General features: G+C 37.6%; 1 protein-coding gene across 1 annotated transcript in view; it reads right to left on the bottom strand.

Moving 5' to 3' along the window:
- Window positions 1–25,084, bottom strand: part of ptprt (protein tyrosine phosphatase receptor type T) — a 251,571-nt gene that overhangs the window by 179,254 nt on the left and 47,233 nt on the right. Inside the window, exons 7-8 of the mRNA XM_079241579.1 lie at window positions 6,354–6,469; window positions 4,697–4,877 (exon numbers count right to left, since the gene is read on the bottom strand). Of these exons, the coding sequence (XP_079097705.1) occupies window positions 4,697–4,877; window positions 6,354–6,469 (297 nt within the window). The remainder of the gene's footprint in view (window positions 1–4,696; window positions 4,878–6,353; window positions 6,470–25,084) is intronic.

Here is a 25,084-nt window from a genome sequence, read left to right as displayed (position 1 = left end):
ATAATATGTAGAATATGTATAGCAATTATAGGTGGTGACTACATGAACATATGTATATATATATATATATATATATATATATATATATATATATATATATATATATATATATATATATATATATATATATATATATATATATTTATTTATAGATATATATATATATATATATATATATATATATATATATATATATATATATATATATATATATATATATGTGTGTGTGTGTGTTTGTGTGTGGCACATGCATGCTTTTGTGTTTACTCACATATTTTATATGAATATTTTTCTCACTTGTAAATCTTATTTAGAGGTAAGCCACCTGCTTTGTTTTTATGTTGACAGATGAAAAAAATAATCAATAGTGAAGCAATATTTTTTGGTAATTTTTCATCTTCCGGGCTTCCTCGTAATCAGAAGTTAATCTTCTCTGGAAAAAAAAAAACAAAAAAAAAACCCCACACATCTTTAGAGGAATGAAGCCAGCAGGAATTAGCTACAGGATTAAATTTCACATGGTGATATTAGGATTACTGGACAGGCTGGTTTAAGTTCTTTTAATTTGAGATGGTTCAGAATTTCAGAAGTGAAACATTCACATCTTAACAATTTAACTACATTTCACTGCAAATGGTTTCCAAATGTTTTCTGTTTTCCTGCAGTTGAAAGAAAAGAGCAGGCAAATGGATGATAAAAAGGACAATTACATCTTAGTGATTGTGACTGTCCTATTTGAGGGGATCATTTATTTCTAACTGCACGGCTCAAAGACATAAACACAGGGATTTAAGATCAGTGTATTTAATATTTCTCTATATCTATCTGTTTATCTTTGAGAAGTATTTAAGCATGACAGGATATTTAGCCTGAGAGATGAAAACAACTTAAGCCACTATGATCTATGTGTACAGTATGTGCACTGTATACTGTAAACACAAAAACACCATTGTGTCAGAGTCTTTCTTTCCTAATTTATTCTAAATTACACACCCTTTTTGCACTATTGTATTAATAGACCACCAGGCTTTGTTTAATCAGTAAGGTATCCAAGTGTGCTCAGTTAGCATTTCACTGACTGTAAATCAGGCAGCGTAATGAAGCAGTGTTATTAGGAGTGCATTCCTTCTTTCCTTGTGGTAAACAGGAGGATGTGCATAGACAGCAGGTACACAGTGAACGTCTGTGCAGATGGTTTCAGGCTAATCTGCTGATTGACAGTTGGTGGTGGTACCATTCCAAGAAATGCCCACACAGAGGAGAACTACAAGTCAGCAAAGAAGGATGTAAGCATTAGTGTGATTTATTTGATGGTTGTTGTTATTTTATGTTAAGAGAATCATTGCTCATTAATAAACTATAAAAACTTACAATTTACAATTATTTTGGGGTTTGTAAAATCCATCTGAGCTTATGCAGACACGCTTAGGGTACTTTGAATGGACAATTATATGGCTATTTGGTCAACCCAGTGGGACTGAAATGAATAAAAGGAGGGGAAAAGCCATTCAAAACAAAGCATTTTAAAACTATATTCTCTCAGTTAACTCAAAAATGACTGTGGGAGCAGAAATACTCAGTATGGTTTCAGTTTATAGTTTCAGTTCAATGAAGAGCAAGGGGTTCTTGAGGACTTCAATTTGTTTTGTTTGAATAGGTTTTCTTTATTTTAACTACTATAATTGCTGTAATATTTATAGTTCTAGTCTTATGAGCTTAAATATGTTATGTTATCTTCTCTTGCTTGACAAGTGTGTGTCATTGTTGATTTAATGAGTTGGTTGTGTCCAATATGTGCAGATCATGTTTATCTTATTCAAATCAGCTTTGTTTGTGTAGCACCAATTCTAAATCAAAGTCATCTCAATGCACTTTACAGATGTAGTCACTGCTGTATAGTCTGTTGTGATACAAATATAACAAAGCAGCAATAGTCCGATTTTAGATAACTGTGAGTCAAACCTACATATATGAAGTTTTTCCTCAGAATTTAACACAGAACCACTATTATGACTCACATTTTGACATATAGTGTCAATTTTGACCCATTGTTAATTTTTGTTCTAGTGTTTTGATAAAAATGAAACAGTTTCAGCCTACAGATGTTGCATCTCTATGTATAATTATTGTAGTTATAATGTGGGTGTTTTTTGTTTTTCTTTTATCTTCTTGGGTGTCTTGTAACCCTAGTGGCTAAGGGGAGCTGGGATGCTAGATCAGAAAGCCAACTACCTCCTATAGACTGGGTATAAAGCCCCAATGACAATAGAGATAAATGAGAGAGTTACTGACTTTAAAGATAGGATCATGGCTAAGATGATAGCCAGCAGACTCAACCCTCTCACTGGCGAGCATGAATTAGTGAATTACAAACAGAAAATCTTCTAGATGATGTGAATGTATCAACAACGACAATCCCTACTGTGACCATCACTGAAAGCAATGAGCAGACACAGCAACATTAATATTTAATATTATATTTATAAACTGATTATCTAAAATTATTAATTTTTATCCCTCTTTTAAGAAACTTCTCCATCAATTCTGACACCATTCAATTTGACTTTCCATGAAGCAGTTACTGATTCGTCTTTCACAGAATGAAGAACAGGGACATTATTACTAGTAAGCAGGAAGAGGCTAAAGCAGGATTTTCTGCAAGAAAAGAAACATGGCAAATTAAGAAGGCTTGATGCCTCCCGGTATACTAGCCAGAGCTTCCATGACTTACCATGGTGGAATTGACTCTGTTCTTGTGTGTGTGTGGGTGGGTGTGTGGGGGTGTATGCGTGTGTATGTTAATATGTAAATCTCAACTGTGCAACAATGCAGTAGGACTTGATTAAAACCGGAAAGGCTCTTATCCAGAGATTACTATTATAAAGCAGGGAAGACAAGGGACTGAGTAGAGGTAAAATAATTTCATTTTCTAATTGCTAATCCTTCATTTTGCCCCCAAACATATGTTAAAGTTAATTTCTGTGTAATCAGCAAGATTAGAAAGTCATGGAAAAAGCCTTACATGCATGTGTGAAAGACAGAGATGCAGTTTTATTTGCGGGAGTCCCAGTTCTATAAAGCCATTACCGCTCAAACAGCAATTAGCCTCCATTTGAACAATCGCTGTTCTGTTCCCTAATTACTGAATTACAACCTGGAGATTAACGATGGTTAAATAAAAAACGATTAAGAATAAAACAATTAGGGCCGTTTTCCACCCCACCAACACACACAAACCCCCAAAGGCATTTCCACTCCCCAGTTGTTTTATTTATTTTTTTTTTTTTTTTACAAAAAGAAGCTCATGTAATGCACACTATGTGTGTGTTCTGTTAGCGAAAGTAGGAATTTAAAATGCCTAGATATGATGTTCCCCAGAAGCTAAATTCAGAGGATATTAGTTGTGAGATCAACAGAAGAACAGTGAGCCCTGAGGAGGCTGTGAAGGAGATGAGAGGTTTGGCATCATTAGAACGATGCTTTTATCCTGCTTATCAGGCGCTGCTCTAATGGCGTTGAGCTTTCCCAGTTTATCACAGGCATGCTGTTGAGAGAAATGTTCGGCATCAATGAATTATTAGTAGCTGTAGATAGGGCATACACTCTGTTCGGAATCAGTGTGACACTGAGCCCTCTGGAAAGGAAGCAGGAGTTTTAAAAGTGGTTGTTTTAAAATAATCTGAAGTGCTGCAGTGCAGTCCAACCTAAGACACTTATAATGTAAGTCAGTATGTACCGTACCTTCTCTTGCTGGGATGTTTAGTGAATTTTTTGGCATTAGACCAGTTCAGGTTTATACCTGCAATTTCCTATATATAATGATGTAATGATGTGTCTTTGCTGAAGTTTTCTCAGTTTTGGTTTCCTCTTTTGTTCTGTAGTTTCCTGCTCAGTCTCCTTGTTTCCTGTGCAGCCTTTTGTTTCTGTTCATAGTTTCCACCTGGTCTTGTCAGGTTAATTCACCACACCTGTTTCTTGTTTGGTTTCTAGGTATTTGTGGCCCTTTGTTTCAGTTTGGTTTGCAGATCTGTTGTGTTTAGTTAGTGCCCTGTGTACCATTGTTCCTGCCTCTTGGAACACAGGAAGACAGTGTGCATGCCCCCCCCCCCCCCCACACACACACACACACACACACACACACAGCAGAGGCAGATGGCTGCCTGTCCTTGAGCCGGGTTCTGCCGGAGGTTTTCTTCCTGTTAAAAGGGAATTTTTTCCTTCCCACTGTCACCAGGATGGGAGATTGATGGTTTCCTTATATAGGCTATTATGAATTGGCTTTCATTATGTCTTTTTTTTTTTTTTTTTTTTCTGTCTGTAAAACGTCTTGAGATGACATTGCCGTGATTTGACGCTATATTAATAAAGTTGAATTAAAGTGAATTGAGAAAAATGTCCAAAAAGCAAATTTCCAAATTGAAAAGGTTTAATTTGGGACCAATGTTTCAATCACAAGGCGCTACTTCATACTTCAAGCCTTCACTCAAAATGTCTCAGGAGGAAAAACTAAATGTTGTCAGAGAAGCTGTGAATGTACAAATGTGTCAGAACTTAAGTCTCTGATCTAGAAGCTTCGCCGAAGTTTTCCAACATTCATCGCATTAGCAAATCCAGTTAGGCTTTATTTTTTATTCTCCAAATTTCACCAAAAAACCAATTGATCAGAACTTTACGAAGACATCTACATTTCACTCACCGTCCTCCTCCGTCTGTTTGACTATCTCCTCACTCTCCTTGCTCCCCTCAGGATTGGCCAGAACGAGTCGCAGCCTGACTGTGACAAACGGCCTCAGTCCTCTCAGAGTGTAATGTGACGACGTCTGGATCAACTCTTCAGCTGCAAACTCTTGCTGGTTGAACACATACTGGTATTGTACCTGGAAAAAGGAAGAAGCATAATGGTTTACTTCAGCTGCTTAGAAAAACAAGCTTTGATTTCAAATTCAAACTCTCTCAGTACGGCTGGTTGGTTATTCATTTCAATACCAATATAATACATGTCCAGAAAAGGAAGTGTTGAACACAAGTGTGCACTAATATTAGAATGGATGTAATCTTAGACAAACCTTGTACACAGACAAAATCTGAATATTAAAGGTGGATTTCAGTTGAAAAATTATGAAAACTACAAGCCTCACCAGCTGGTGCAATGCATCGACCACTTCTCAAAATTGTTTCAGAATATTGGAGGAAACCAAAACTCTCCTGTTTCCAGCAAGAGCAGGATTTCTGTTTTAAAAATGTGCATACATGTTGCTCATCTGAGGTACCAAAACCATCAAGGAGGAATGAATCAGACATCATGAAGCTGTTAGGATAATGGTGGCATATGAAATCCATTCCATATTCACATACTTGTTTCCCCCTTTCTTTTCTGCCCTCAATGCCCAGCCTGGATTAGGAGCCTGTATTATTGCTCTTGTATTTAACTTAATCGTTGTTGTAAAAAAAAAATTAGGCCAAGTCACATTTCCTCCGCTTGGCTGTTGACTTATGTTTTGTTGATATGAGGTTCTGGTTTTATTTAAGGGCGCACTCACATACGCCTTTTGAGTTGAATCCTAGTCTGTTTGCTTGGAAAGTCCACTTCGTTTAGGGAAATATGAATGCACCAAAGAAATTCTGGTTTAGATCAAAGAAGTGGACTCGGTTTGCCTACAAAGAAAGGTCTTGTTCTATTTCAAGCGGACCAAATACAGGAAGTGGACTATTAAAAAAATAAAATAAAAAATAAAATGTCACTTTCTGCATTTGGCATTGCATTGTGGGTAGCAATGGCATTAGTGTCCTCTGTCTCATCTGGTGTTCATACTGTGCCCATTGTTGCAGTGTGTTTCTGCAGTCCAATTGCATGAGACAAAATAAAACCCCAAAAACAGCAGCAGTTTTTTGCTCCATGTTTAGGTGACAAGTGGAGGAAACAGACTTTTCTTCGTCACAAGGGTCTTGTCCTTTCTTTTACTAAATAGTACTGCAGCACCACCTTTGGTGGGGATGGGGATATTGTATTCTAATGATTTGGCTCGTTTGACCAAAGTGCAATGTGAACAAGATCTCTGTGTGAGTGGATACACCCCCCCTACAACTGAGTCCCCAATTGGACCGATTCTAGTGGATTATCCTGATTTGAATGTACCCTTTGGAATCAAGTAGTGGTCATCTACCATCTGAACAAGAAGTGAAAAGTTCAATCTCAACTCAAGTTCGATTGCTTTTCCTTCATCAAAACTCACAAAAAAAATTGCAAGCGAGCAAAAATAAGTATCAGACATGAGTTTTACATTGCCTTTTAAAAGACTTTCTTGTGTTTCTGGGCTTATGATTTGATGCAGTGTTGAAAACAGAATCCTTACCGTCAAATTGTAGCTGTGGCAGCGTGTCACTGCGTAACCAAAAGTTTCCCACTGTATTGTCAGCTGGCGGGCTCTCACATCCACCACATTGACATTTTGGGGGCCGTGGACTGGATCTGATTGACAAAGAGAATGACAGAAACATAAGTTCCTCGTCAGAGCTGGAGGATAAGCAGCACCCTGCGAGAAAAGATTGTTCATCCCCTGATTGAATGGAAACATAGCTTAGCTTAATCTGGATAAACAAGCGACTACACTGTGATCAGAAGGAGATTTTGTTGGCTTAAATGTCTGAACTCTAAGTTACGGGATAGTCCGTCTAACCCATCAACTCAGTGCTGCACCTCCCAATGTTCCCCCTAATTCCCCAAATAATTAGTTATATTGATTAAGAAGCTTTAAAGTAACCAAAAAAGGCAATAAAATGCTGACCACGTACAGAGCACACTAACAAAGTAACGTTTGCCATCTTTACTTGGAGGTTGAAATGATTTTATAGTTTCCCAAAACTAAATAGAGTAATTTCCAAAATATGTCATAGAAGAAAAACACACACACAAATAAGCTAAAACGTGTTTGCACAACAGCAATACACAAACTGTGTCCCACTTGCATCCACAAACACGGAGGCACACACACACACACACACACACACACACACACACACCAAACAGCAGCCATATGTTGGGTTCTCATCTCAGGGTTTGTGTACCATGACTGACTGCACTCTAACAAGCTTGTTGAAACCCATCTTCCTGTCTGCCTAATTAGTTTCCATCAGATAACGATGGCAACCAAAACAGGTCACTGCATAATTAGAAAAGCTGAATCAACTGAACTCAGGGTGAAAACTTTAGTCACAATGAGGGTGATCTCCAAATCCAGAAAAAAAATAAATAAATAAAATAAGCATTAAAAAAAAGGAAACACAGCTCTTGCATTGGAAAGTGACTTCTGGTTCTTTTCTGTGATGTCTGATTAATTGCTGGATGAAAAACTCTGCTAAAAGTATAGCTGATTTATAAGGACTTTTTTCCAAGAACAGAATAAGAACCACACCGGACTTCTCCTGATATTTGTAAAGATATTCGCCTCTTACAGTTGAAACTAACTTTATTCTGTTCTCAATTATTATTTTTCTTATCATTTTGCAAACATTTTGTTTTTATCACTGTTTTAGGTCTTATTATGTATTCCACAATATGATTATTCAATTATTGTACTGCGTTTATGTCATTTTAAGTTTTCTGAGGTGAGTTTTAATTCTATGCATGTATTCTACAATTTTCCAACACAATGGTGCCGCAGAGGTGAAAATCCATGAAAAAAAACCAAAAAAAAACCATAAAATCCATATCAGACACTATTCAATCTTGAAGTTAATTTCATTTTGAGAATTGCAAACAACTTATTATTCAAAATGAAATTTTAGAGGAAACTTTACTGTTGTTTTAAAGCCCAAAACTGTATGAATGCAACTGAGCGTATTATGAGATTTTCCTGACAAGCTACTTACTGAAAATGTAAGATGAGCCTAATAGGACAAGATTAGACGATGGGATCCTGGATAAGCCATCTGAGACAAATGTTTCTGTTGTTGGCGTGTGTGCATGATGCTGTGCACATTTTTCTAGCTGGTAAAAGAAGATTTAGGATTCTCGTGAAATAAGTCCATGAATTGTTCAGCTTCACCAGTTTATCAGAGCCAGATTTCTTTGATACACTCACACTTTATTTAGCCATATACAAATATCTTACACAAGGTTTTTTCTATTCTTTTATTTTTATATGTTGTATTTTGTTGTTTATTTGTTTTTTTTCTTTTTTTTTCTTTTTCTTTTGTTCTTTTTTATGGTTTTATTCTGTCTCAGTCTCTTCTGTCTATGCATTTAATCCCAGAGTGAGTCACTGAGGTTCATAGCTCTGCGGGAGGTTTACCATCTGTTGCCCAAGTCTTTGTTTTTTGTGACCCAGGACAGACTTTAAGAACTGTTGCATACACTTAGAAAAAAACAAAAACTGGGAGGGGGAACAAAAGAAAAAAAAGGAAAACAAATCTGAATACGAGAAGAGCGTAAGGGAAACAAGAACAAAGTTGCAATGCAGTCTCAGGATTAAAAATTGGAGTTTAAATCTCTGCAAATGAGTGTTTTCATTTTGTGCTGTTTTTTCTGTAAGTTTTTTGGAGTTTGTATTCTGACTTTAGACTCCTTGGGGTGTTTGATGGTTAAGAGAATGCACTAAGCATATTAAGTATTAATCCGCTGACGGATGAAGTCAGCAACTTCCTGACTTGTTGGCTAATAAATGTGATGCCCAATACCTAGTAAAGAAACTAATCTTTCAGTTAATCCAGATAATAATAAGATGAACCCCTATCAACCAGATGGCTCTTTAGCATCATTAAGAAAAGGACAAAGAACCAAGAAGTCAAAACTCTAAACATGATACTTGACATTAGTTTCATCTAGCACTTGATCCAATTACTGAAACTCAAACCGTCATGTAACTCATCAAACACCCCAGGGAGTCTAAAGTCAGAATACAAACTCCAAAAAACTTACAGAAACATATAATATAGATATTAGGCAAAATAGTAACATGCAGGTTTTTATCATGCATCTTACTATTTATCAGTTTCAAGATATATCACAAACACTAAATGGAAGAACTGGTGTTTAATGAACTGAATTTGATGAATAAATGCAAAAATATTAACGCCATAACAGGCATTTAATATAAACACACACACATAGATATTTCTTTCTGAATGAAGTTCTCTCTTCAGAAGTAAACTCATCCGGAGAAATGTGAACAAACCTCTAATTGTACCTGCTTTAGTGATACACCTGTAAAAATGTAATAAATTTTTCTTGAATATCTGAGTGTCTGAAATACATCATAGGTCCTCTCAGTGCAGCGACATTGAGCATGTTTGTTATGTTCCGCAAACCCTACATATGTCCAGCCTTCTGCAAAGAAATGCTATCTGGTGGTCAACCAAGAGCTTATCAAGTATTCCTAATAGTTCATTTTAGTTTGGCTACTTTTTCAGCATAGAGTGAAAAAGAAGTCTACTTTGACTACGATAACATTAATTTAAACTCCTATGCATGCGCAGTTATAGCTGCACGCCATCAGGGTTGAAATTTCCCACTGCATGTTGTCCGAGATTACTTTTCGCTGGATGTAAAGAAACTAATCTTTCAGTTAATCCAGATAATAATAAGATGAACCCATATCAAACAGATGGCTTTTTAGCATCATTAAGAAAAGGACAAAGAACCAAGAAGTCAAAACTCTAAACATGATGCTTGACATTAGTTTCATCTAGCACTTGATCCAATTACTGAAACTCAAACCGTCATGTAACTCGGCCATTTTGGAACACATTTCCAATATTTATAGATTTTTTTTTCTTACTAATCAAATCAAAGGTCATCTTAAAAATCTTTGTGTCCAGAGGCATCGGCACATGTAGTCCAGCAGAATGTTTGTTGAAAGCTACAAAAATAAGGAGAAAAAGAAAAAAAAAAGCTGTCGAGGATTGGAGAGTAATACGGAGAGATGCTGAGAGAGATGGAACTGGGAGGAGCAGAGCCAGAAAGGTCATTTGAATTATAACTTTGTTTACATCGTTAGGTTGATGACGGTGTCTCTCAGGCCGACCTTGGTCATGACAAATGCCAGATTTGCTCCATCATCCATTTGATTTACTTTCTTCCTCCTCTTTCCCCACACACACCCACACCTTAATTCTTTTCCTCCATTCATTTCACTTGCTTCTTCGAGTCTGCTGGAGACCTTCCGGAACCCCACCGTTTATCAGTGACTGATAAAACCAAGTAAAAAACTGGCAAACGTGTAAACAAATAGCCGATAAAAAGTCTGGGCAAACAACTTTATGGCCAATTACGTGTATGGATGAGCTGGAGGAGGATGAAGGTCTTTAGAGTAGCATGAATAGAGAAATTGTACCTCTTGACGGATGGGGGGGAAATACACATGCATAGAACCATTGTAACTCTCTGTGGGAATACAGCCTCAGCAGTGAACGTTGCTTGTAGCCTCATTAATCAGGACTGGTCAAAGGTTGGCATGTTAGCTATCGCAAGCTGTGAAAGGGCAGAGTTGATGGCACAGCTGGTGCACAATGTGACCGGGCCAAACAGTGAGGCATGCTGAAGCCAGATATTAACTCCCTCTCCGCGAGGCAGACCAGATGAGCAGTCTTTGATATTACAAGGACAACATAGGCTAAATAAGGCCACCAGGCTTTGCAGTAAGCCAAATTTTATATTTGTTCTTTGTTCAAAAAGAAGAACAAACACTGATTTCTGGAGTTTTCATGGAGCGTAATGCCCATCCTTGTCTTTTTCTAAGTCTAACTAAGTCCTTCTTTTGCCTAAACATAGTCTATGCTTAACTATAACCAAGAGCAATAATTTTCTATAAAAGATGCCAAAGATGGAAATTGAAGTTGATTTCCCCAGCATGTCTTGCATTGTAAGATACACTGTGTATCATAAACAAACCAAAGCCTTTTAGCACAGGGATCGACTTTCCTTCAACTTTTCCACAACACACAGCTGATCTTTAGTGTCCTATCTAACAAGCATTTGTGCCATGGACGGCGCGAATTCCCTGCTAGTTTCGCCTCAGGTAGAGACAAAGTTGTTTTGCCTGTCTTTGAAAGTACTTAAGAGCCTATTGGATGTTTTTGCAGGTAGATATCTAGTTCAGGCAAGAGTCTAGCGAGGTTTTGTGTTTTGGGATGTTTTCCTGAATCTGATGAATGAGCAGCAGAAATGGGGCCATTAATCCAAAGACTTTAGGGAGTCGTTCCAGGGAGAAGAGTAGGGGAGAGGAAGAGGAGGAGCAGAAATCAATCTTGCTGCCTTCTTCCACCCTCGATTTCCTCTTCATGTTCTCTTGCTCCATTTCTTATTGTCTTATTCCTTTTCCATTTTCTGTTTTATTTCTAATTTCCTCGTGGTCATTTTTCTTTTTGTCTTCTCTTTAGTCGGTCCTTCTTCAGCCCTCCTTGGTCTTTCCCTTTTGTTTTATCATGCTATATGCCTTTGCTCTGTGGCACTAAGGCTGGATCCATGTATGCTTAATTTTGAGTGGAGCTGATCCTTTACAATTGCAGAAACAATCAATCACATAATTCAACACAGAATCAATCAAAGTCTAAGCTGTAAGGACGCACAGCAGGAGACCCAGAATTCATGTCGGCAACACAAGATATTGCTATATTTATTGGCGACTGAGAGTCCTAAAATATATTTTCAACAAGTTTTCTACCATAGATGTCAGTGACAGCAGAGAATAATCACAAAACAAAATGTACTGCACTTTTAAAATCCATGGAACTTTAAAGTAGTAAAACTCTCAATTTGCTGTCATTTAGGCATTGAGAGTTCTCATTTGTGATGCAGAGATTAACTGGAGAAAGACAGATTTCAGAAAGCTTAAGTACATATTGCCTCTCGTCATAGCAAAGTGACTTAAACTTTAGTTAATAAATCAATTTCTCTGCTCTCATCTTCTGCTGCTACAAGCAGAGGGACACAATGAATTGGCCAAGATGAGATACAACTGTATTTACAGCTGTCTGACTCTCTCTTGGGGCAAAAAGTTTATATATTATATTGCCAAAAGCGTTGGGAGACCTGGGACATCCCATTGTTAATCCATATATGGAGTTGGCCCACCTTTTACAAAAACAGCTTTAACTACTCTAGGAATGCATTTCACAAGGTTTAGGAGTGGGTGTATGGGATTTTTTTTTTTACTATCCTTCTTGTTAAGGTAAAATCCAGATGTAGAATGAGAAAGTCTGGCTTGCAGTGACTGCTCATTTATCCTAATATATATATATATTTTGTTTGTTTCTTCAACTTCAACGCACTCGTATATGTCTTGTGGAACCATCTTGAAACAACGGAATTTAAAAAATTGAAGTGGTGTGCCCATAATTTTGACAATACAGCTTTGTTGCTCTTTTCTGTCTTCAGCCTCTCATGCTAAAGATGCTCTCTCTCATTTTTTTGTGTTTTTGATTAATGTTTCTGTTTTACACAAAGACCCAGAAGGTAAAAACATAAAACGTATGAATAAAAGACGAGTCAGCATCAAAAAAAGGAAGAAAAAAAAAACCTCAAGCATCCCTCTGGGAGAAGCACAGTAAGGACAACATTTGGTTGAAGGCTGTACCTGAATGTGTTTGTATGTCTGATTTTATATATGCTGTTTATGTGTGTGTATTTGTGCACATGCAAAATTTTAGGGGCAAATACTTTTTTTACTGGAAATGTAAAGGCCAAAGGCTTGAAACTAAATTAATTCCAGAAATCCGAAGCAACTCCTTTCTACACAACTCATATGCACACACACACACACACACATACCTGAGGCTTTCACTCTATCTTCAGCATTAGCTGTGTGACTGTTGATATGTTGCACAGGCTGCACTTTTTATCTACACCCCTACTTCAGAGCAATAACAACTGAACCTCCACACACACGCACACACACACAAATGAGTTCCCCCATAAAGATGACCCCAGGATGAAAACATACCGTCATGAAGGTTTTCTCTCCTCTTTAATCTAAGTTGGATTTTGCATTTGTGTGTGGCTGTACTGGATTGACCTTTTATATAAATAACACAAGACCCCTTGCATGAAAACAGAATGGCTCATGCTGCATACTGTCTTCATTGACCCTTTCCAGAACTTTCTAAGGTTCACTTCATTATTAAAAAGGGAACTGAAGTATTTAATGCTTCATTACTGGAGTACCTCGACAGCATCATCAAGTTATCAGCCTTTTAATCATGACAGCTTTAAGGTTCATTAAACTGGCTCATTGCCCACGCACATTCTTTAATACTTCCTCTTGTCAGAGAATAAAAATATTATAAATGTCTTGCTGTATATACATGTCCTGTCAGATGTAGCTATAATAAGCAGATGCTAGCAGAAAAACTGGAACACATCAAGAAAGCATCAGCAGACAAAGCGGCATCCCATAGCTGAATAGATTGGATTAAATTGATTGGTAGCAGATGTCTTTTAGTGGATTTTAATCACAGATCTCAGCATGGAATCAACTACTGAGAGTTAACGTTACTTCGAAAATGTGAATTAAAGGAACTGCTTCTTTAGCTCTGGAGAAAAGACCCTTGAAAATTAAGGTTTGATGAAGTTATGAAATGTTCCAAGCCTGAGAAGGCTTGAAAAGTTTAATTGTATGGTACATTTCATATATTATATTAAGGTATTGAGACCTGTGTCCATGCAGCAAAGTGTAAACAAGTGATTTTAAGATGGACATTTCAGCCCAATAAGAATAGTCACTGAGTTGCTGGAGAAATTTAACAGTATAAATGTTCAAAGCGAAGGTTTTATGAAGCATTGCTTTAAAATCTTCACTTTTAATACGAAAACAAAAAAGGAAAAAATGTTGCTCAAAGCCACAGAAAGTTGTAAACAAGTCCCCAAGCATACAGTATCTGTATGTGCTTATCTTATTATTAAGCTATCTGGTAGGATACAATCAATATGGCCGCTTTTATAGAACGTCACTTTAGTTGAACATTCAAGCATTAACCAAGAGGAAGGACATTTTAGTGTTTCTATTTTAGGATGCAGTAGCTCTGGTGTTATAAACAACATCCAACATTGCACTTCTCATTTAATTTAAAATGGGATTTTACCACAGTTTTTAGTGAATAGCCTGTGCAGTTATGAATGATCATGGGCCAGATGTTTGAGACCTACGATGTACAGCAGAGGTGGCCAACTCCAGTCCTTGAGAGCTAAAGTCCTGCAAGTGGTAGGAGCTTCCTTGCTGCAATACACCTGACATATTTCAGACTTAATTAGAAGTCTTGTGCAAAGCTTGACATCAAGCTCTTCGTAAGTCTGCTGATTACCAATTGATATGAGTCAGGTGTGGTGCAGCAGGTAAACACCTAAGACTTGCAAGACTGTGGCTTTTGAGGACTGGAGTAGGCCACCGCTGATCTACAGCATGATTATGTGGGAACTGCTTTATTTCAGCTAAGCTAGTTTGGGACTGTAAACAAAAGAGGTGGTGCTTAAGTGGTGTGCTAGCAAAGCTAAGAAGGTAGCCACACCACCAACCACTCCCAAGCATTGATTTTTTTTCTCAAAAATGTGCTGTCTGTGAATACTAAACTGGATAGGTGGAAACTTAAGAATTCAAGAGTAAAATCTTCAGCAACTGTTGTGCTCTTCTGATCCGTAGATGATCCACTTGCACCCGACACATATATTCAGCTAGTGGCTACACAGCTAGTGCAAAGACGAAACGTAGAACTCGGGTGAGAACAGAGATCGGGGCATTTCTGTCCATGACAACTGGTGTACAAATTCCACCACAGTTTCTAAAGCTCGGCTCTCCAGAGGGGGAGTTTATGGCAGTTAAATGTAAACATGTGTCTCCCATGAGCTAACTGTCATGATAATAACTGTAGTGTCTACAGTATCAGATGCTAATGCTGCCCTGGCCCTGGGGCTATAACAGGATCCCATCAGGAGTAAACAGACTGTCTTGTATCATGCAGTATCTGAGGACTATTACTATGTGGATGTGAAAGCAGTTCTCTCCTAGAACAACAAAAAAAAGTCTGCTACCAGGGAAAGGAAAAATGGTGGACAACGTTTGTATGATTAGCGGGCAGGACTATTGGTGTAAACTCCTGGTGCACTTTGGCCAGTCTGACTATACATCAATCCTGGAGGACTACACCACAGCAGCTCTGGACTTCATCAGGTTCTATTCAGATGTCATCAGGGATAAATGTGTAAGGATTTATCCAAACTGGAAATCTTACATTACCAGGAAAATTCAAAATCAATTGAAAGACAGAAACAGTGCTTGCAGGCCAGATGATGGGGGACTGCCAGCTCTGCCAGGGCAATCCTAAGAAGAGACATCTGAGATGTCAAAGCAACATGCGGGGTGAAGACAGAGGACCACCTGGGGACTAACAGCAAATGTAGCAGGGTGTCAAGCACGTGGCCAGTTGCAAATTCCGTAATTCCTCATGCTAAGGGCGCACCGCTGGCATAGGAGATAAACCTCTTCATTGCCCACTTTAAAGTGATGCCAGCAGTCGCTTCACCACAGCCACCAGTCTACAGCAACTTACTCACACTGGAATAACAACCCTGGGCAATTCGGCTCTACGTTTCACCCACTGCCGGATGTACTTCAGTGCCCTTCGATGTTGTGGGAGGTAAGGGTCTGGTTCAAGGGCCCATAGTGGTACACCTCTGTTCCCTTTACTGGAAGATGACCACAGTTCTTCAGAGCAAAGCCCACCTCTGATATCACTAGGCTACCACCAATTACATCCAGGTTTTCGATTCTTCCAGCTTCTGCCATCAGACAAAATATTCAGAGTCATGAAAGTTGGGAAAAACTATTAAAAATAGTTTTTATCTTTTTTTTATTATTATTTTGCCATTTTGTTATTTGAGACTTCAATTCTACAGTTCGTTGTTCCATTTTTAACGTGACAACAGAAATATTTAACAATCTGTCTCAAATGACTTAAATTGTACATGTTGCTTAGCAATCTATGAAAACCCTGGTATAAGTACACAAGCCGACCTCTTACCTAATCTAACTAGATGGCTTAGAATTAAGTGTTTTATTGATTTAGTGTAAAGTCAAAGAAAGCATTATATCCTACTACAGCTGTGGAAGGATAGGAGTACTGCAGCATCTTCTATGGTTAGAGCTGCAATCCTTCAGCAGGACACATTCCAAATGAATGGATAGCATGACTTGAAAAGCCACAGGAAGAAGAATGCTCAGAGCCAAAACTACGCTGTAATGTAATTTGAAGTAGAGCAGAAAGGAAATCTATTCGAATCCAACTTTATTAATACCATTGGTGCCTACAGGCAGGGAAGGGACAATTGAGTTGTGACAATCTGCAGACAGAAGGGGTCAGAGAAGAAGGCGGGGTCTTGAGGTAGAGAAAGAGAGAGTGACAAAAGAAAAAGAAATATAAAATAAGGAAAGAAATAAAGGTTGAAGAATATAAAAAACAACAGAAAAAAAAAACTTATCATAAATGGTGTGTAACCTTGTTTCTCAAAGTTGATCAGATCATTTGAAGGATTAAAAGAAAACATGTAAAACAGATAGTTGGGACAAATTGAATCAGGAAGCTGGAGGGGACAAGGGACATATTTAAACAGCAATATAATGAGCCAATTGATGCAAGGCCTGCGGTTAAGCACCTGAAGCCAGGCACTAATTGGCTGAGAATGATCGAGTGACAGACAGAAGTACAGGCTGTGACCTGGAAGCAAAGGATGAGATGAAAACAGACAGGGAGGGAGCCTGAATGAATTTATCTTCAGAAGAAAAAACATCACTGAGGCTGGAAGAGTGGAGGAAAAAATGGGAGATGCTGGAGGGTCGTAAAAACACCATGAATAAAGTTGCTCGTCCAGCCAATTATATTCCTAACAGTCAGACTGAATTACAAAAGAGATTGTTTTACGATCCTTTCCTTTTAAAGGGTCTGATGTGCAGCATGTTGATACCTCCAGTCGGTCTCATGTTCTAATTTATCTTTGAAGAATAACCATTTTCTTCAAGCCATTTTGCCCTTGGTCATTGTCATTCCCTTGCTGGATACTTTTCTTTATACATTTGAAGAGGTTTTTTTTTTTTGTTGTTTTTTTTTTTTCACTTTTACATAAACCTAAATGATCAGTGCCTCATCAATGGTTAGTGCTACTGTTGGATGTAGTGTCTTAGTGACTCAGTCTTACCAGAGTAAAACAGAATGATTCAAAATTAATTAAGTTCAGATTTGAACAAGTCGTGCAGATTCTCTGTAGGATCAGGTTTAATGTGCTACACATGCCTGTTAAAAAGGCAAAATAATACAACAACAAAAAAAAAAAAAAATTAGATTGACAGCTGACCTTTCACAGAAAAGCAACCGATAACCTGAGATTAAGTGATCAACATATTTTCTGTTGTCCTCAGTTATAAAATTATTTGAGGTCCTGGTGGCTGTCATGTTAGTGCTCTCAAAAAAGGGGATAAGAGATTAAACTGGGTGCAGTGATGGAGAAATGATTTTAATTAGAACTGGAAATGGTAAATCAACTTAAAAAAAAAAAGTGTCCTTCATATAGTTGGCAATTGCACAAAAACAACAACAACAACAATACTACTACTACTACTACTACTACTACTACTACTACTACTAATAATAATAATAATAATAATAATAATAATAATAATAATAATAATAATAAAATCTAATTTCTAAAGTCTTTAAATAAATTTATGGCCACTAGACCCAAATATTGCATTTATATACTGTAAGTATATTTTATGAATGGGTAGATAGATGCATCCATGCAGCAAGTTATATGAATATACGAAATGAGCCACGCAACCATTACCTTTTGGTAATGATCAGATAGGAAGAGTGAATACCAGAGGCTGAAATCAGTTCCCTCTGCAAAGTGAGATCAGATAAGTTTGGAAATCCAGCTGGAGCTTATTGTAGATCCATTAATCCTCCACAAAGAGAAGTCAGATGAAAAGCTCAGGCACCTGATGAAGATGACCACTGGCTTTTCCATTTAGAGGCTCATCAAGAACAGGCAGTGGGGTGGACACCTTAGGGATAAATCAGGGCTTTCTCAATGGACAACATCCCCCAGCTGGTCTGAAGCAGCTGGGGTTCTGATCAAAAGGAGCTGGCGTAAGTTCTGTCTAAGAATTTTTGGAGGACATTAAGTGTTTCGCAACACTCACCATCAACACAGGTACACATACAGATACTGATGCATGTTTACAGTCAATAAAATACTTTGTACATGCATTGCAGTTTTTGTACCGTGATCTGAACTGGAACTTACAAGACTTACAAGAACTTACAAGAGAACAAAGATACATAAAACAAATATCTTAACACTGGCAAGAGATCATTTCCGAAAAGAATTAAAGAAATCACACCAAAGTGTAAGGTTGTTTAAGTTGCCGATCTGCATATGAATACTTAACCCTCATCCTAAATGGTTAGCTATCTCGATTTTGGCCTTGTTAGTTAAAGCGACATGACATGAGTTTACAACCTGAAAACGGTTTGCTTTAAGGCAATGCTTCAAATGCCAACAAGTAGACAAAAAAAAACACTGGTTGGTTTGAACAAAGCTCATGTCTGATTTGAAAATACAAAACATTTTTCAGGACATTTTCTAAGGAAGGGAAGTAAAGAAGGAGAGAAAGACAAGAGCAAGAGATACTGTAAGATGTGAGTCAACACTACACTGACTTTTAGTGACTGGAGAGAGTGCAGAGAAGAGAATGGATGCAAGATAGATGGTGAATTTGCAGTTATTCAGGTGTGCCACAGTGTATAAATCAATGTTCAATAATGCTTGTTTAAAACACAAACGCACCACACACAGTCTGGTCTGCACCATCGTCTAGTTCCACCACCATGACCACTTATCCAAAAATTTACATGATTAATGACTTTATCATCATCTTTCGATTAATCAAATTCAAATGAATAAAAAAACACTCTGCTGTGACCTGTACAAGGATCTGTACAAAATATATATTTATTCATAATATGAAACAATGTTGGTTAAAATTCCCTCATTCTATTTTTCACAAACAGCGATATTGTTTAATTATCTGAAAACAAGACACTGTCGAGTTGATTTGAGCTTAAGTGTCTTGTATGCATAATCTTTAAGCTCTTCAAACTTTAAAGCAAGAACAATTTCTCTTTTAAGAAGTCATTGTGTATCTTTTGTTCTTCTGTAGCTCAAAGACAAGAGATGAGGACGGCTTCGGCTTTATGCTGAGATGCCCATTTCCAAATGTCACAACGGTGGCTCCATATTGACCGAGGATCTTAACATTATACCCACTGTGTCATTGTGAGGTGTGTGTTTCCACAAATCGTTTGGAAGGTGTGTGTGAGTATCACAGTCTAAAACAAGCCACTGTAAGGCCATTAGTGCCTTTGTGCTGTTCTTCGTGTGTCATGTTTTCTGTCTAAGCGTGTGTGTAAAGTGTCTGTTATTTTTGTTTTGTCCCCAGCTTAATGGGGACGTATCGACAAGACTCCCATGATGTGGTTCGTCTCTCGGAACAGAGAAACCAGAAAGGGATTTATTGAGTCCAGCTTCCAAATAGAAGCAAAAATGTGAAGAGATCATGAAACAAAGCTGACAACTCTATAATCCATGTGAACATTCAAAATGCCAACAGCTCAACATTTAGTATATACTCTGAGCTGGTATGGACAGACTAGTACTCCTAAATACTCAGCACTGCGATTACGCATTAATTCTACTTCACCCATAAAACTACAGGATAGCGTTGTCAGCCTGGTTTCACTCCAACGGCATCATCTGCTGTGTCAGGATTGTGTCATAGGCTGTATCTGAATGTCCACACTATTTCCTAACCCAGGGATCCTCAATCCAGGTCCTTAGGACCGGTGTCCTGCAGGTTTTCCAAGTGTCCTTGCTAGAAAATGCCTGACTCAGACTCAGACAAGCTCTGCACGTCTGCTCAATACAAATTGATTTGAATCAGGTGTGCTGCAGCCAGGACACATGAAAAACCTGCAGGATACCGGCCCTCCAGGACCTGGATTGAGGATCCTTGCCATAACCTCGAATCTGCTACATGAGGCTAGACTTTATAAAGCAATCATTCTGTTGGCGATTCGGACATGAAGCTGGCTATTTTCTATTCGCCACAGATCACAAGACGACCATGTGTCACCACGACAACCACCAGACGTCATTCCAAATTCAATCCAAACTTGCATGAAAATATTTCATTTCCAAATATTGTATTTCATTCTTTCTTTATAGCATATTTATTCAATAGATAACTTTTTTTTTTTTTTTTTTTTTTTTTTTTTTTAATTTCTGCTTTGACGTTCATGTGACTTGTGCCACTTTCAGTTCCTGTGTGCAATGTATCAGGGCTATATTGACCCATTCAATGACCACTGATGCTCAGTACTTTTCAAGATGCATTATGGGAAATTTTGAGTACACATTGGGACACCCCTAGAAAACGGTGTGACCGCTATATAGGGCATGAGTGTGGACATTCTGACACAGCCATAGAGTTGTTAAATTCCTTTGAATGCTCATCAGAGCCAGTGTAAAAATGTTCAATGTTTTTCTACACCATTTTTGTCCAAAATGTCATTAAAGAAATCTCCACCCGCTCATTTACACGTAGAGCTAATTTTATTTACAGAATGCATGGACCTCTCAGGCCCAGTATTAACTCAGACAATCATCCCATACTTGTGATAACTGTACTCAAAACCAACCATTTGTCCTGCTGCAACTAACATTGGATGGTAAATAATTACAGAAACATTTGACTAGCTTGCATGGTTCAGGTTGGTGAATAAACAAAAGAGTAAATTTGTTCAATGTAACATGAATCAAAGACAACCTAGATGGAGATCATGTAGATTCAATCGTGTTATTTCTCAATATGCATATTCTGAACTCTCTTGCCAAGGTTGATAAATGAATATGATGTGTTTATGATATTGAACGCCTTCATGAGGTAGCGGTTGAGTTTTCATAAAAGCTCAACAAAGCTCGCATCAGAATGGCTTTTATCCCAGCGGAAATGCCGAGCCCCAATCCATCGCCATGCCGCACACAAATCTCAAACAAAGAAAAAAAAAAAAAAAAGAAGAAGATTGAGTTTTGGGCTGAAAAAAAAAAAAAAAAAGAACTCAGCTGGCAGATTTTAAATTTATGCATTCATTTCTTTCAGTTCATTTCAAAAGGTGCTTTACTGGCGAGGAATAAAGGAGCACTTATTGCCAAAGCAAACACACAAATGAGCAGACGCTGATAGGAGCGATGGCAATGAGGCAGTAATAATGTCAATTTTTCACTGTGCCTCACTCGTTATTCTTCACATCGTTGTACGTTTCTATCTATCCTGAGATTAGTCTAACCTTCTTTCATCCTGTCTCAGTTTGTCTCCTTTTTTTCTTCTTTTACTTCAGAAATATTTCCCTTCTGTCGCTCTAATATTTTATTTTTTCCAGTTTTATTGTTTATCTTTCACTTTACTTCTCCTCTTTTACTCTTCCAGTTCTTCGAGCCCATTAACTTCCCTTGTTTTCTCCTCTGTAATCATTCTCTGCTTGTTTTTCGCCTAATTTACATGCGCCTCTGCAGCCTCCGTGCCTCCCCTCCAGTTCTCATCAGTAGTTAGAAACTGGACAAAGAACAGAGAGGTCACTGAAGTCTGCTGGCAACACTTAATGAGCTCAGAAATGTACACCCAAAACTACACACAATACAACAGATACACATTTTTACACAACTTGTGCATTGTTCAGTGACATGTACACACATAATATGTCTATTGGCTCTTGTTATCTGCTTTGGAGTGCGAATTCCTTTTTCTTCCACTTGGTAAAAGAGAGAAAGCTCTGAGTGCATGTTTGTGTCCAGCTACAAGCTAAAAGTAATTAGAAGTATAGACAGAGTACACTGGGCACGGACCATGGGACTATATATAATGTGTAACAGGTATTGGAAAAGTCATCAAATTGAAATTGTATATTTGTATATGCTGTGATGAGCGTTCATTAAATTTCTGCTGAAAGCTGTCACCCTTTCATCAAATCATTTTCCTCCAATGTTTCAATGTCCATTTTAACATCACCAGACTTGGTTAACATGATTATTTTTTTTAGTGAGGAGGAATAACAGGAAGTATTGTGGAAAGCTGAGCTTCTTTGTAGTAGCATCATAGAAGATATTATATATATATATATATATATATATATATATATATATATATATATATATATATATATATATATATATATATATATATATATATATAAAGAGCGGTTTAAAAAAATGAATTTCCATCGATGTCCAAATTTAAGTTCAATTCCAATTATTAAGTAAGAAAGACACATCTTATGGAGAATAACATTTTTAAGTAAAGATAAATTCAACATGAATAAGAAACCTATCTCTGTTGTCCATTAAGCATTTGTAAAAAAAATATCTTTAAATGCTGAATTAAAGTCAGTTTCATTTAAATACTTGAAAATGCCAGTTGTTTGTTCGTTAAAAAATCATGGTTTTCCTTTTAATTCACTTATTCAGCTTCTGATACATTCGGTTTATACCGGTTTATTTTGAATGAGTACCTTTCTTGAGGTGGATGCATACAAAATTACTTTGTAGGTCAAGGTATGTCAGAAACAGTCATTGTTTTACAAACTGACTACAGGTTTAAAACTCTGGTAAAATTCCATCGCAAAGGACTCACAGCTCTTAGTTTTACATATTAGTGATAGCCAATATAAGTGCTGCATACTGCGGTATACCTACTGCAAATGCATAACAGGAATCCAAAAATTAAAGCCAAAAGATACCCTGGTGTTGTGGGCTTTGGCATCAAAATTAAGCCGGCATACTTTTATGCAACAAAAGCTTAACCAGAGAATGTATTTAATCTAATTTAAGGTTTCTTAAACTTGGTCCTCAAGTACCACTGCCCTGCATGTTTTATAAGCAACCCTTCTTTAACACACTGGCAAAGAACTTGGTGAGAAGTTCATTCATGTAATCCAGGTGTGGTGGAGTTGGAACATTTCTAAGACATGCAAGGCAGTGGTACTTGAGGACCAGGGCTGAGAAACATCCAAGTCTAAAATAAAAAAAAACAAAAAAAGAGATATTTATGTTTTCACTCAACTTACCCTATACTGGCAAATAAAAGAATACTTCAGAAACTAAACTATGCATCTAAATTATTCTGGGTGCAAGTAACTTTGTAGGCCACATGCAGCAGTGCACCTTGCATATATAAGCCTCTATCTCTGTCAACTTCTTTCACACAAATCCAGCACAGACAGATTTCTTTATGTCTCTGTCTGCAAAGGCAGCATCATAACACATTTATATACAGGACGTTTCCAGGAAGTGCAATGCTGTTTTTGAGTTCAAGAACTGTGTTTGAGTTGCAGGATAGAAGAGGGCAGAATGACAGGAAAACAGTCTCAAACAAACACAAATACACACAGCCACAAGAACCCAGTAAATCACCAGTAATCAACACAAACCTGGTGCACTCCATGTGGAATTCTTGGTTGTCATTATGGCTCCCTCTGATGTGATGTGGATGCTGAGAAAGCAATCAGCTCTCAACCATTGATTCAATCAAATACACAAATGCAAAAAATACTCACATGTCCAATATTTGTGTGTGTAATTTGGATTGCTGTTGCTCAACAAGGAAAGCTGGTTTTATCTGTGTGTGTGAGTGTGTCTTTGGCGCTGATGAAAACCACCATGCAGAAATGACTGCTCTCACCAAGGATCAGACAACATGCATTGCTGCCTGCCACCTCCACCTTAATGTGTGTGTGTGCTGACAAACCCCTGTCGTGAGCACATTTATTAGCCCATAGATTGGATCAGTGGGCGTTCAAGGAAGGAGAGAAAGGAAGCATGAGCAGCCAAATCATTTTTCTCCATCATTTTGATGTGTTTCTTATTGTCTAATGCAATATGCCTCACACCTCTGATAATAGTTAATTTGTTGGATAGTCTTACAGATAAATAACAGAAAGTACTTTTGGTGGTGGAGAAGAGAAATGGAGGTGAGGAAACAAGAAAGAAAACACAAAAATCTGAGCACTCACTGTACAACCTTTCTAAACTTCATTTCAGTGGCGTCCAATGAATGAACATAGTGCATTTTTAGTTCAATAAATACTAATACTTTTACAATTATACCTCCTAACTGAATTTTTTTTTTTTTCCGTACTGCTCAAACAACAGCTATAGTATGCAGAGTATGCTATTAAATATGACAAAGTAGGATCTTAAACATGCGTGCCACTTATTTATGCGAGCTGACAGCTTGAGTAATGATGGACTCTCAGGCTGCACCTGTCTAAGAATCTAAATATGCCACAAAATAAATTACATTTTAAATAAAGTATCTTGTTTGATAGTGAAATTTGATTGGAGGCACAACAACAGACTGATGGATCCTGTGATGGGGCACGGTGTCGTTAGAGGTTACGCCACAAAACATCACAGATGGCTAACGGAGGACAGTAATTAAATAGGTTTTAAACCAGCAAAACTAAATGAACACATCACATTTGATTTTGCTTGCCCGATCAGACAAAGCTTTAGTTTCCCCAGGCAGTGAGGGAATGGATGTCAAGCCCATTGACTGTTAAGATTCCTTCAACATCGACTGTGGAGCAAAAGGGGAAAAAAAAGTGTGCCTTAAGTCTATTTTTCCTTCTGCTGTTCATTTTTTCTGTCAACCTGTACCCCCACTGCAAGCCCAAAGCATGACCCCAGACAGGGCTTCAACGTGCCGCTCAACGATAGCTGTCTGCATCGTTGTTCGCTCCTCGGTACATGGGAACCACAGACTTGGAGCAGCTTGAAATATCCAATAATATTTTAACCCTTTAACAAGCGGACAGACTGGAGATTTCTTTCATTCCTTTTTCATTAAATTTATTCCACAGGGGAGAAGTTATAATATGATATGAAAGAGAGAAGGATGCCTTATGGCCATCCATAGATCAATTGCACAATCGCTACGATAAGAGAAGAAAAGAAGTAGAAGGAGGAGGAGGAAGTAAAGAAGGACATAAG

This window comes from Telmatherina bonti, assembly GCF_933228915.1.
Source record: "Telmatherina bonti genome assembly, chromosome: 6".
Taxonomy (NCBI): Eukaryota; Metazoa; Chordata; class Actinopteri; order Atheriniformes; family Telmatherinidae; genus Telmatherina; species Telmatherina bonti.
The sequence above is the reverse complement of the archived record's forward strand: the minus strand, read 5'-3'. Positions and strand labels throughout refer to the sequence as shown.